The sequence below is a fragment of the Episyrphus balteatus genome, chromosome 4 (assembly GCF_945859705.1).
Source record: "Episyrphus balteatus chromosome 4, idEpiBalt1.1, whole genome shotgun sequence".
Lineage (NCBI taxonomy): Eukaryota > Metazoa > Arthropoda > Insecta > Diptera > Syrphidae > Episyrphus > Episyrphus balteatus.
This window is the reverse complement of record NC_079137.1, coordinates 52,819,058-52,833,244: the sequence shown is the minus strand read 5'-3', so window position 1 is coordinate 52,833,244 and position 14,187 is coordinate 52,819,058. Positions and strand designations below refer to the sequence as shown.

The following is a 14,187-nucleotide window of genomic DNA, read 5'->3' as shown; positions in this document are numbered from 1 at the left end:
AAATTGCACAAATGTCAAAAAAAAAGTTCAAGAACTCTCAGAAATGAATGTTGTGTACGCAATTTATTAAATTTTATTTAAAACTATAATTTGTCGACATTGTTTTCAATGGAATGAAACCAATTGATTTAAATTCACAATTAGAAAATATTGGTAGTGCTAAAGAAATAATCACAATTAGCCATGAAGGGCTAAAATGTGAGCAAATAGCTGCTAACTTTGACCAGGTACGAATTACATTTTTTGTTTTGTGTGTTGTTGACGTCGTCGTCTTTTTGATCGTCGTCAATTCATTGAATTCCAATAGACTTAAATTCACTTCGATTTCTCTTTAATCAAGTCCAATCAAAACAGAATGGTTGTCACTGCTAATGAAATTCGTGGAAACGCTGCCGCCGCCGCTGCCTCTTTACACATGGAAACCTTTATCACAAGTACAGCCTTCAATATTGAAGCAACTGACAATTTAGCGCATTTAAAAGTCGATGTCGAGAGTAGTGAATTCTTTACGGGCAATTTTGAGCCTTCCGCCGATGCCAATCGACTTCCTCGAACAATAACAACAAATTCGGCTGATTTACAAGGTCGATTCGATGGCTCCGAGAGTAGCGAGAATAATTGCATGTGTCCTGAAGTATTTCCAATTCGTTGCAAGACTACGAATGCTGAATTGCATAGGAATAAGTTGGGTTCGGGTGCGAGAGGGGAATGTATTAAATACAAAGAAAAATGGTTCACTCCAAGTGAATTTGAAATATTTTGCGGTCGAGGATCGAGCAAGGATTGGAAGAGATCTATTAAATATGGTGGACGGAGTTTGCAGTCGCTGATTGATGATGGACTGCTGAGGCCGCATGCAACAAATTGCAGTTGCAATGTTTGTTGTGATGATATTACTGGTGAGTAAGAATGGTTTTTTTTTAGTTTTGCAATTTAAATAGTATATAAATTACCTAATTTACTTGTTTGAACGTTTGAATAGATTTTTATTCATAGTTCTCTGCTGGATTGTTTTGCAAAAATCCGACTCGCTTGATATAAACAATTTGCTTCTTTTAATCTTCAATCTATCGCATGTCTTGTTTGTCTTAAATAAGAACCTATTTCATGCTTACTTATGGTGACCAGAGTCTTTTAGAAGCGCTACAACCCATTATAGATTTGAAGCTTTAAATTTACATTTGATATCAACATATTTTTCATATACATTGTTATTGGAGCTTGGTGGTATATAAGTGCAAATTATATATAGGTAGCCAGTTTCCAATTTTATTTTAATAGCTATTATTTCAGCGTCTGTAGAAGTAAAATCGTCAACGAGTGTGCAGATATAATTGTTTTTAACAGCTAGCAAAATTCCGCCGCCAACTTTTTCTAGATCATTTGAGTTATGTCTATCACGTCTAAAGATTTGATATGACCCGTCAAAAAGCTCAGTGCTCAGAAAAGAGCTGTTTAACCACGTTTCAGTAAGAGCAATAATTCCATGAAGGAGGTTATTTATTTGATCTTTGTCCTTAACCCGTTTACATTCTGATAGTAGATTAGTATCTGATGAAGCTGCTTTTTTGGTATTTTGGCATTGTCCGTTCCTTCTGAAAAGGGTTTTGTTTGGCGCTCTGGTGTTTATTTATAAATTTGTGGACTATTATTCCCCCTGGCCAAAATAATGGAGAATTTAGTTTTTGGTACAATGAATCTGGTACTTTTATTTTAAATGATGCATATTTAGAGAAATTCCGGTGTATCATTTTCTCAACGTTTATCACCGTGGAAGTTTCAAACTTTGTCGCAATATAGTTCTTTATATCGAGGGCATTCGTTGAAGGATGGAGCCTAGATATAAATATAGTTCGATAGCCTTGTACTACTTTTAGACCAGATGTAATCGGAGAAAAGTTTTGGTTTGATTGAAACAATTGGGGAAAGGAAGCAGAGTGTGTTGTTAATGTTTACAGATTTGGAGCAGCAGAAGTCACATGCTTTGATGCAGGCTTTGTATTCTCTCTTATGGTATCGTTTGACAATGTTGAGTTTAGGGAATGCGTTAGCAGTTCTTGTTGTGATATGTTTAAAGTTGGTAGTTGCGATGTATTAATCGATGCAGACGTATCTGGTTTTTTTGTTAAAGCATGTACGTCAGATGCTTCTGTGTCGGTTTCGTCAATTTTTCGTTTATGGGGTGCAGTGTCAGTATCGCATGATGAAGGATTATTTATATTTGAAGTATTTTGGCTATGTTCTTCTTCCTGAAGTGGATGACTTAAAGCGATATTATTTGCAACTTGCTTGTTAAGTTGGAGCAATTGGTTATGTAGAATTTTGATATTCAGCTTATTTTGTAGTACATCAGGAACAATATTGTTGTAAGCAAATGGATCACAATCGTCACAAAAGAAATAAAATGATTTTCTTTCTTTAAAAAGTTTGATGTTGCTGAACGGGGCATTAATACATTTAATATGTAATAATTTGCGACAATTTCCATGACAGATAATTGCGTCAATGAGGTAATCCGCAATATTATCACATACAGCACACGCAGACATAGTATTTTTGATTTTTGTTTAGTTTTTAAGATAGCGACTTATAGAGCGCTATAGATTCTTAAAAATGACCCAAAGTATATGCAAAACTACGAATAATTCGCGAAAAAGTCTCAAATAATACGCTGCGCCCCTTACAACTAACCGAAAAAAAAAGGAGAATTTAATTTCAAATTAAAGCTAATAATGTCTTTTTTTGAAAACCAGAGGTCTTCCAAGCGACATCTTGACATTTCACTCCCCAGCCTGCTTGAACGTTTTAAGTGAAAAACGCTCCTAACCTTAAAACAAGCTGCGTGACTTAACTTCCAATTTTTGGCTTGGAAGACCTCTGGTTTTCAAAAAAAGACATTGTTAGCTTTAATTTGAAATTAAATTCGACTTTTAATTCGGTAAGTTGTAAGGGGCGCAGCGTATTATTTGAGACTTTTTCATGAATTATTCGTAGTTTTGCATATAATTTGGGTTATTGTTAATAAACTATCAAGCTTTTTCCAAAACATCGTTTTATATTTAAATGCTAATAACTCTTATTTTTATTTTATAGTGAAAAAACTCCTTAACTCATCCACCAAAATACCAAAAAACAAGACTTTATGAAAAAACTCACTCTTATCGCTTCTAACCTTAAAACGGGCTGCATGACAAAACTGCCAGACTTTCGCCCGGAAGACCTCTGAATTTTGATAGCTGACAATAGCACCTTTAATTTGACATCAATATTGTCTTTTAACTCTATGAGATGCACGATGCACTTTACCACGCCAATCGTGCCAGGATGCGAACGGGAAGACCTGTGGTTTTCGTAACTACTAATAGCCCTCTTTCACTTCCCATTTAAAATTTTCTTTAGCTCGATGAGTTGAGCGTTTCTGCAGTGGCCGCCCGGTCTATTATAAATTTTGGATTTATAAAAAAAAAAATCAATAATTTGAATTTTACTTGCCAAAAAAAGTTTTGGGACACACTGTACCATTCAATTTATCTATCTGCTTAGTTCATGCATGAACCAAAAACTCTAAATGTAATGTTGTTTATGGTAGGGGATGATAGGTGGCGGTTGAAACAGATGGTAGATGTTATGATTGATGACTGATGACAGATAACAGGTGATCAGTATTGTGACTTGGGAAATAGCTTTCCACGCCATCTACCACTTGTAGCGACAACCCGAAAATGATATAGATTTTTTTTCGATTTGCAGTTCAATGTAGTTTCCATAAGAAAAAAACAAAAAAGACCTCGAAAGACATTTATTTTACTAATTAATTTTATATGAACGAGTATCAATTTTATGATTGTAAAATGATAATAATATGTGTTTATATCTAAATCAGGTTTAAAATATATCAAAAAGAATAATAATTCCTATTTAATTTGTCTCCAAAAAGGGAAGCAAATCGCAGGAAAACAACAAAAATACTACAAAAAATATAGAAACTATTTTGGTTTAATTTTCTTTCAAAATTGTTGAAAATAAAAAAAAAATGCTTACCTACTATTATTTGTGAAAAAGCAAAACAAATAAAAGAATAATTTAAGGTCTATATTTTTATAGTATTTTTTGTTGTTTTCAGGCGATTCGCTTGCACTTTTTAAATACAAATTACACAGGTATTATTATACTTTTTGATATATTTTAAACCTGATTTGGATATAAACACATATCATTATTATTTTACAATCATAACATTGATACTCGTACATATAAAATTAATTCGTAAAATAAATGTTTTTCGAGGTCTTTTTTATTTTTTTCTTATGGAAATTACATTGAGCGGCAAATCGGAAAATAATCTATATAACTTTCGGGTTTTAGTCGCTATCCACCAGGTGCCGTGATGCCAAGTGTCAATATTGTTTTTTTTTGTTGTTGATAAGCTAGGCGATGCAGCAGGTGGAGGTTTGTATACAATGAGGATATGACCAGCAGCAGGTTATGTTAAAAGCTCAGTTGGTAGCAACATGAAAAATGTAGGTAAGAAGTACAATGTAGTCTCAATAATGCTTCAATAGGCAGAACATATGCTAAAAAGTTTCACTGGCCGGGAAAAAGAAGCAAAAAAGTTAAAAGTTTAAAAATTATAAAACTGCAGAATGGTTTAATACTAAACTTAAGAATTTAAAATTAAAAGAAATAAAGCTGGGGCAAAATAGTGCATCCCGAGCATATGGTGTATTCTGAACTAAAAACTTTGTTTATTGTCTACTCCAAGGAAATGTATACAAATTATATACATATCTGAAATTCAAAATGAGTTAAAACATGACTCTAAAAACTTTTGATCTGTTGTGAGTTGTAAACGGAATGTTGACGGATACCCTAACTTTATGTACCTACTTCAATAAGAGTTCAAGTCATGATTCGTCAGAAATTGCAAATATGTTTGCTAATTTCTATTAATCGGTTCTCAAGAACCCTCATATTCATTTTTTCCATCAATTTTGACATTCAAGAAAATTCAATAACTCAAAAAATGTATGAGTTTGAGAACTGTTTCAGTTCGCATCCTGATGGTGTCTGAATTATCCTATACCCTTTCAGTTCTTTTTAATGTCTCTATCAAGGGACACGGTAGTGCCCAGCCAAGTTTATTAGCAACTTTGGCAGTGCACACTTATTGACAGGAAACAACTCAGACCATTTTTGACCTTCCTCTGACTTCTGTACCAAAGATGCCAGATATTTTTAACTCGCTTTGATTTGGTCAAAAACAAACCTCTTAAGCATAGTACATACTGACTCACTCACTCTCTCACTCACTGGCAGATCATCAAAATTATGGGGCTCTTCCAGTTATCATAGGAACTTGAAATTTTGCACAGCGAAGTGGTGCCTAAAAAAAGAAAAAAATCGAAAATTTGAGATTATCAATTTAGGGGGCTTGGTAACCGTTCATTTTCTCTGAATTCTTATCAATTGTTTTAGAGCGTTTCTGATAATCTTGAAACTTGGTAGAATTGTATATCTAACAGGTAGTTTATGCAAAGGAAAAAAAATTTAGAATTTTAGCCAGGGGCGTGGTAACCGCCCATTTTCGCTAAATGTTCATCAATTATTATAGAGCACTTTTGATAGAATCTTATAGCTTGGTAGAATCTTATACCTCGCAAAAAGTAGTGAAATTACAACAAAAATATAACTGTAAAAAGAAAGCCAAGTTCTTTTATGTTAAAATTATGCTAGCACAATAGGTACTGAGATGTAATTGTGTAACAAGTTTTAAAGTTTGGTTTTAAATTTGTATTGTATTGGCAATTTTTCAAATAATTTTAAAATCCGGTAATTAAAAAAAAAAATTGTCTAGAGAACAATCAAAATTTAATTTAAACAACCAAAATTTAAAATTTCCTACACTTTTACATCTCAGTACTTTTTGGGCCAGCATAATTTTGTTGTGATTTCACTAATTCATAACATTTCCTTTAGTTTGGAAAAGTTAAGTGCTTTTAGTTCACAAAAAAGTTTATAAAAATCAAATTACCAACTATCGTCATTAGAGTGGTCCACGCATGTCTGGGAAAAATAAAATTTTCAAATAAACGTTGGGCCACCGCCTAGTTTGGTTCCACATACTATTCGTATCATACTGTTAAATTTTCAGCTTCCTATCTTATGTCGTTTTCCAAAATTATGGGAGTGAATCACTCCTTTTTCGTGCAATTTTGGAATTTGTTCACGAAGAATTTGCAGTGGAGTGATTTGACGTTTGCTTTGCATGTGTTTGTAATACGAAATAATGAATAAAATAATAGTACAATCTTTTAAATTCACTTTTAGTGATTTTTTACAATACTTCATTGAATTTTTTTTTGTAAATAAATCCGCCCTATTCTGCTATTCGATTCACGTAAGAGTCTAAGATAAGACGCCTTTAAATGGAGGTTAAAATTAAATTTAAGCAATTTTTTTTTCCTTAGAGTTTCTAAAATAGCGGGACACATCGCTTTGCTTTCGAAAAGTTGAGATTTTTCAAAGCCTGTTTGACGTGATTAAAGAATGAAATCTTTCGATTCACGTGAATCGAATAGTAGAATAGGACTGAATATAATTTCCTTCACAAAAAAAAGTTAAAACAACAACCCAACAATTTGACAAGCAGTCCATGAAGTCAAATGTAGAAGTATTGGTAATCAATCCGTCACTCCTTCAAAATTTTGGGAGTGAAGAATTCACTCCAAAAATTCAATCCTTTTTCAATTTTTGGAGTGATTATATAGCTAGGAGTGTCACTCCTTGAATTTTGGAAACATTATATAGAAGGTGGTGCTGATCGATATTGAAAAATTTAATTTTGTTACAAATTTTTCAGTTAAAAATTGCTTGAAAGTTGTGGTTGTTGTACTTATTCTGAAAAAAATATCGAAATAATAATTTCTGTAGGCACTTCCAAGTAAATTTCGTCAACAGGTAGTACACAGACTTTTTTTTTGCACATTTTGCTTATTATTTATTAATTCGCTTAAGATAGCGAATTGAAATTTCACAACGTTAATGTTATAGATCAGTAGAACAAATTTAGCGGGTGGCCCGACCGAAAATCGAAAAAAATATTTTTTGGACCACACTAATCGTCATATTGCAAAACTTTTTGTCATCCCAAAAATGTTCGTATCCATTATCTGTGAAGTCTTGTCTTTTAACCGTATAGACCGTGCGGTGTAATAAAAACTTTGCTGAGTGTAGGCCACTGTTGTGAATGAGATTTCTCTGTGTGGTATGACATTTTGAAATAAGATTGAGTTGAGACGCCTTGTTTCGATGTATTGTGTGACGAGTGAATATATGTATGTATGTATTCATATAAATTTTTTGTTTGTTGTTGTTTTACTAAAGGTTCTGGTCCAGTCAGATTGTTTACTCCATACAAGCGAAGGAAAAGGAATAGAAACAGTGAGAGAAATGATGGAGGCGGAATTCAAAGCAGAGCTTCCGAATTACAGGTCAAAACGAATGATAATTGCGGAAGTTATACAGCAAGTGATGGCTCATGCAATACCATAACTAACCACGATATTTTCCTTGATCCAAGAAATCATAATTCATTAGGTAACTAATATCTCGAATAAAAGATTTTTTTTTTAAATTAACACAATTTCCTTTCAGGTCTTCATTTCAATCACCAAATGCTGAACAATTTAGAAAACATTTGTTCAACAATGACCAAAGCAACAAATGATTTCAAAAGAATTATTGCTGAAATGCAAAGTGCATATGATAAAACAATCGATTTACTAACAAAACAAAAAACCATACTCCAAACAAATTCCAAGCCTGATTCTTCCATGTCGATGGATCAAAATAATGTTTCAGGATCTTTGTTAAGCAATGATTTGTTATCAACGAAAAAGGTAACAAAACTAATGATGATTTTGTTCATAACTGATTGGTGAATTTTGTTTCATTTAGTGTGCAAATTGTAATCGAGAAGCTTTGGCTGAATGTTCTTTGTGCAGAAAAACTCCATATTGTTCGATATTTTGCCAGAAAAAAGATTGGAATTCGCATCAAGTTGAATGCGGTCGAAATCCATTGGAGACAGCCGATCAAATAATGCTACTTGTCGATGAGCAAGTATAATTTAAACAACAAGATAATGCGCATGTATGTGCAGGTGTGCACCAAAATAAATAATCTAATTTTGTGCACTTAACAACAACAAACAACCATTATGTTTAATTTAATCAGTTTTATTGTAGTTATAATCAAACAAAATTATTTTTAAGCAAAACAGAGTTTTCCTTTTTTTCTAATAAATCTAAAATATATATCGTTAAGGCTATTTGTGGTGTTGTTATTTTGAAATAGTAATATTTGTTTCAATCCATTTTATTCCATGAATTAAGAATTTCAATCGGGAAGACTGCAGAAAAAATATTTGAGCCAAATAATAAGAGGCATTGCACGAGCTTCCATACTGGAGGTGAGGGCAACGCCTCTGGGTAAGAGAAGGGGTTGGTAGACAGAGGTGGGTTTTAACAAAAACCTATGAGCGCTTCTGTCCACAACAGCTAAGTAATTCATATAAAAATTAGACAAAAACATAATTGAACAGGTCCAATTCCTTTAAGTTGTGGATATATCCTCCCAAAACCTTTAAAAAAGCAGCCGTAGGAAGGGAGTTGCATGCAAATCCCTCTCTTCCTAAAAAAAACACATTTTATCGTTGTAGATCTATGTTTACGGTTCTTGGAAGAATCAGTAGTTTAATTCGTAAGGAACTAAGACCCTATTTTAAATTTTATTGTACCTACTGGTTTCATATTTTTGCCAAGGATAGAAAACTTTTTTTATATCATCAACCTATTCTCATAGAAATTAAAAAAAGTTACACATACGCCATAGTGACCGCCGAATTTTCAAATAAAACTCAATAAAATTATAATACTGATACAGACTATGAGCAATTGTTTCCATAATATATATTTTCGACAATTTTTGTTAAAATTCAGTTTATTGAATCTTTTTAAAATCACGCATTTTGGAACTTAGTCAATGGAACTATTTTCGATTTAACAAAGAAAAAAAAAAAAAAAAAACCAGGCCTTTCTCTTTATACTCAAGTACCTATCCAATGACGATTTGATGATTTTATCTTTCTTGTAAATTAAAGTATTCCCCCTATCGGCAAAATAGTACACAAAGCAAAATCTGTTTCCATTGATCGATAAGATAAGCAAACTTTTTTGTCATCAATAAGTGATAATATTAGGTATTTTTTTTTATTATTTTAAATCATAATAGCAGTGATATGATGCAGTGCAATAAAACAAGAATTTTAATTTCGAGTACTTTGTAAAATAGAATGGCATATTTAATTATTTTATTAGTCATAATTTTGGAATCTTCCTTAACTTATTCACAATTAGGTGTGTAGTTAATTTAAATTTAAATATATGTAATTATTTTGAATTTACATTTGAAAATTAATATTTTCCTTCAAATTAGCTGTAACAACAACAAAACAACCATCAAGTCAACAAAGTGACTATCCCTATTGTTTTCGTTTTACTTGGCTTGGTGAAAAATTCGACAAAGATAGTGAAATCAAAAATCTAACATGTGAAACATTTCGAGGAGATTTAAAAAATGTGCCATGTCGCAAACCATTGGTTGCTACAAGTAAGTTAACAGAGTGAATAGTTTGTTGTTAAACAAACAAAACTTATTTTTAAACGTGTCACAGTGAAAAGTTTTAGTTATACACTTAAAAAATATAGGTAGTAAATTGTTGATTAAATTGCTATGAAAGCTTTTTAATAAATTCTACACCAAAATAGATATTTACATTAGCTTAGAGATAAAGTTTCTTATTTCTCAAGAACTTAATAACTTAATGATTTCAATTATTAATCTTAGCTAATAGCAAGGAGCCTAATACATTGCTTATGTGGGAAAAATTTCACAAGAAACCCTTAGAAATTGGATGTCGATTAGTTCGTGGGGAATCTTGTATAAAATACTCTTACATTTACAACCAAGCTGGTAAGTAAAATTTTATATTTGTTTTTAGTTATACATATGTACATAATGGTCGGAAAAGGTATTTTGACAAAATGAACATTTTTCTTACTGATGATAATAATCTGTAAAGGTTAAACATAAAATAAGGAAGTTGACGGTTATTTAATAAGTATATTATGGTGAATCTCATGATGGTCAATGTCAGTCATATAGTTGGTATTATACTTCGAGGCTGCATTTTTTGTATAAAATGACTAGTTTTTGAGGGAAAGAAGTATTTTGACAAACGTTCTTTTTCAACGTTGGTAAGGTAAGGCAATGCATTTTACGTGTTTCAAGCACGTATAAAACTGACAGGCTTGTTAAGTCTCCGATTTGTAAAAAAAATTTGACAAAACGGCGGAACTAAACATTGGAATTAGTGCATCTTCTGTTGTAAGTCATAATTTCAGCGTGTCTATTAAATAGTCTGTGGAGAACTGAATTTATCGCGGGAAACGATGAATTACAAAATATGAAAACACAAAAATATAATTATACTATGCAAAATCTACCACGAATGGATAAAAAAAAAATGAAAAAATGCACTAAAAAAAAACAGACGCATTTTGAGGAATTCACTTTAAATCGGGGATTGACTCCAAAAAGTCTGGATTTGGAAATGAAACACCGAAAGCACACTATAACTATTAACAACACTGGTCTGCAAAATTTAACTTTTTTTTTTCTCCTTCAAATAATTTTTTGATATTATGAAAGATTAGACTTTCCTGAATCTAAATCTGGTATCAGAAAAATTCTATCAGGTACCATTTTTGTAAAAATGATTTTTGAAAAATGTGGGTAGTTTCTAAAAAATCATCCTTTTAGATTCATTTGAACTTGTATAAAATTAAAACTATTTGTCACAATGACCTCAAATTTGGAGGACTTATTCCTCATAATATAACCTATCGATTGACACAAAATATGTCCTTTTACATTAATGTTTACTCATATTTTAAAATACTGATTCACAAAAAAAAACAGAAATATCGAAATCCTTCACTTTTTAGTAGATCCTACATGAACAAAAACACCTTAATTAAGGGAAATGTAAAATATCAACGCAAATTATATTTAAAAAGTCAAATATGTAAAGAAAACCATTAAAAAATACATTAAAGAAAATTTTTACGTGTTTTGTAATTGTACATTAGGGTGTCCGTTATTTCCCAAAGTGAGGCACGGGTTAATGACCCCCAAAAAATTTTTTTTTGCTAAATTCCCCGTATTTAGGGCTTAAACTTTCGATCTGGGGGGTGTCACCCCCGAAAACGTCACTTTGGGAAATAACGGACACCCTATTGTACATACTATATTTCTAGTTAGAAATATCTTATTTGTAATAAACCATTCGATAAACTGCCTTGTAAAGCTTTAGATTTGTTTCTCCTAGAAACAAAAGTATACTTTTGATGTGCTGAGTTAGAATCCAAACTCAAAAATATTCTTTCACGTCAGGATTTTGAGATATTCGCATTAAAGTATCACAAAATCAAGTTTTTTTTTTTTTTAGAAAATCTCAAAAAAACTACTATATCTTAAAAACCATGGCTTAACGAAATTTTTTGAGTTCGGATTCTAAATCAGCACACTTTAGTCCATTAGAAAAGTATACTTTTGTTCTAGGGAGAAAGATATATTAATTTTTAGAGATCAGTTTCTTTATGGTAAGATATGTCAAACCTACTAAACTAACTTAAATTAAGATATCTCGGAGAAGATAAGAGATATTGAGAAGATTGAAACTGAATTTGAAAGAAAAAAATAAGTTCTTTCATAAACCGTAACAGTTTTAATTGAAAAGGATTACATTATGCCAAAATGTTTATTCGAAAACAGCAAAAAATGGGTTTTTGAGATTTTCTAACGGTAATATCTAAAAAACGTGACGTAGTAGGTCAATTCTGACCTCGGATTCGGAATCAGCATACAAAAATCCTTTAGAAAAGTATAGTTTTACTTAAAGGAGGATTATCTTGCAGACCAGTGCAATTATCAAGCTTAAAATAAAAAAGGCAAATTAATTTTGATGATTAAGAAACGTTTCCGAAATTACTATAGGTATCTAGAATTTTTTCATTAGTTATCTTGATAAATTAAAAAAAATAAAAACTTAAATCTTAAAAACTTAAACCAAGTCAGCAAAAATTCTCTCTATTAAAGAAATTTGAGCTCTTATTATTGACGTCAATAATATTTCAACCAAAAATTTCAATCAAAAATTATCAGCGGGATACATTAAGTACAAATTGGATTTTATTTAACGAAGGCCCTAATAACACTATGTATGCATTCATCAGTCGAATTTGCTATACTTGTTTCTCATAATATAGAAAAATTAATTAGTAACCAAATCTTTTTACCTCTTTTAAATTTATTATTAAATCTATTTGTGCCCATGATTATGAAAGTGAATTAAGTCACTTTTTGCATTGTTTAAAGAAAAACTTACATAATAATTTTCTTATAACATATAAAGGAGCAATAAAAAAGTGCATTTAACCCCTTACCGCACAGTGGCTCATATATGAGCCAAACCATAAAAAACCTTAATACTTTAAAGTTAAAAAAAAAATCTTGTTTTGTTTGAACTTTTCGAATTAAGTAATATAAGGCCTCTAAATAACATTATAAAACGCCATCTGTAATGATTTGGGCGAGCATAGTTATCCGGTAAAGTGGCCGAACTGCTGATAGGCAGGACGGAGCATATTTGAAAAATTGAAAATTGAATAAAAAATATAAAACAATGAGTAAGAACTTTTAAAAAAATATGCCAATAAAGGATATAATGTGATTATTATTGCTAATGTATATTTTTTTACATTTATCAAGTTTAAGACATTTGAAAGCGGCATTAAGTGATTGGATCATATATGAGCCACCGTGCAGAAATGTTCCTCTCCTGTTGGTCCATATATGAGCCATTGTGCAACAAGGGAACAAATTAATTTTTTTTTCTTATTATCTACACCCGTTTTTTTTACGTTTTCGTGCGGAATGTTATAAATTTAATTTAAAATAGATTAAAAGGCCATGTAATCTATTTTATTGAGACTCATACAGTTCCAGCGCGTAGTTTTTACGTATAATTAATTTAATTTAAATTTTTTCTTGTTCGTTTTCTGCTCAATGTGCCAAATATGATCCAAACCGGAAAAACCAAAATTTTCCGACTTTTACTCAAAAAATTGAAAATTCCTGAAACACGTGTCTTTTTATTTACCAAAATCTACCATATATATTTTTTTCACGAAAAACAAAAAAATCATGCGGTAAGGGGTTAATGCAATTTCGCATGCAAATAAACTTTACCCCTTAAATAATAATTATTTTTAGGCTAGAATTTGATCGTATTTTTGGGAGTGACTTAGTTCACTTTCATAATTAAGGGTACATTTATATTATAAGATCTTAGCAATCTCAGTAGCATACAAAGTATTTTTTAAAATTAACTTTAAATGTTGAGGGAAAAAATTACGTATACGCCACCGTTCCCCATTCGATTTCTTTTCAATCATCGAGCTAATGCACATATTTTTCTCTTTATTGTTTCTTCTGATCTGAAATAGAACTCTTTATGAATTAGACATGGGATTTAAGCTCTCATTCATGATTTCTCTGATACTCTTGTTCCCTTTGACAATTTCTTAAATGCAACAGTGTCCTGAAAAAATTCAATTGATGTATATACCTTACCTACTGCATTTGTAATCGAAACCTTTCGCATGACATAATATCAGACTATTAGGGAGATAAAATATTGAATTTATAATTTATAATTAAAATTTTAATTTGTTTTACAGTCGAAAACATTACGTATATGTGCGCCAAAGCTAATGTCTCCAATGGATGTTACACTCAAAAATACTCTACCGGACGCGAGGTGGAAGTGTGCGTTTGCGAATCAAGTGCTGGATCAGCGCCATGTTTTACATCGACTGCCGAATCAATACTGAATCAAAGTATAGCAACAATTGTTTTTTCAATCATTTTTCTAGCAACATTTTTAAGCTTTAATATTTAAAAAAAAAACACACACTACACAAAATAATAAAATATTTAATTAAATAAAATAAAAAAATAATTTTGTTTCTCTTCTTTTTCGCTTGTTTTTGTTTTTTTTTTTAT

General features: G+C 31.2%; 2 protein-coding genes across 3 annotated transcripts; both read left to right on the top strand.

Annotated features, from left to right (window-relative positions):
• Positions 1-8,329, top strand: LOC129918996 (deformed epidermal autoregulatory factor 1). Of its 2 annotated transcripts, none has more exons than XM_055999780.1 (5): positions 1-227; positions 341-899; positions 7,384-7,596; positions 7,654-7,898; positions 7,957-8,329. In XM_055999780.1, the coding sequence occupies exons 1-5, from the start codon at positions 114-116 to the stop codon at positions 8,125-8,127; spliced, it is 1,302 nt and encodes a 433-aa protein (XP_055855755.1). In that variant the 5' UTR covers positions 1-113; the 3' UTR covers positions 8,128-8,329. The 2 variants fall into 2 exon arrangements, with proteins under 2 accessions (XP_055855755.1, XP_055855756.1); XM_055999781.1 differs by having other exon boundaries at positions 114-227; positions 355-899.
• Positions 8,330-9,271: 942 nt separating this feature from the next.
• Positions 9,272-14,098, top strand: LOC129918995 (uncharacterized). The gene is made up of 4 exons (XM_055999779.1): positions 9,272-9,416; positions 9,496-9,669; positions 9,907-10,032; positions 13,863-14,098. The coding sequence occupies exons 1-4, from the start codon at positions 9,353-9,355 to the stop codon at positions 14,081-14,083; spliced, it is 585 nt and encodes a 194-aa protein (XP_055855754.1). The 5' UTR covers positions 9,272-9,352; the 3' UTR covers positions 14,084-14,098.
• The last annotated feature ends 89 nt before the right edge of the window (positions 14,099-14,187 follow it).

Excerpts from the sequence above, each read along its gene's own strand:
- LOC129918996 (XM_055999780.1), top strand. The coding sequence starts at position 114 with ATGAAACCAATTGATTTAAATTCACAATTAGAAAATATTGGTAGTGCT. Across the intron at positions 228-340 it reads TAGCTGCTAACTTTGACCAG|TCCAATCAAAACAGAATGGT; the intron begins GTACGAATTACA and ends TCTTTAATCAAG. Across the intron at positions 7,597-7,653 it reads AAGAAATCATAATTCATTAG|GTCTTCATTTCAATCACCAA; the intron begins GTAACTAATATC and ends ATTTCCTTTCAG.
- LOC129918995 (XM_055999779.1), top strand. The coding sequence starts at position 9,353 with ATGGCATATTTAATTATTTTATTAGTCATAATTTTGGAATCTTCCTTA. Across the intron at positions 9,670-9,906 it reads CAAACCATTGGTTGCTACAA|CTAATAGCAAGGAGCCTAAT; the intron begins GTAAGTTAACAG and ends TATTAATCTTAG. Across the intron at positions 10,033-13,862 it reads TTACATTTACAACCAAGCTG|TCGAAAACATTACGTATATG; the intron begins GTAAGTAAAATT and ends TTTGTTTTACAG.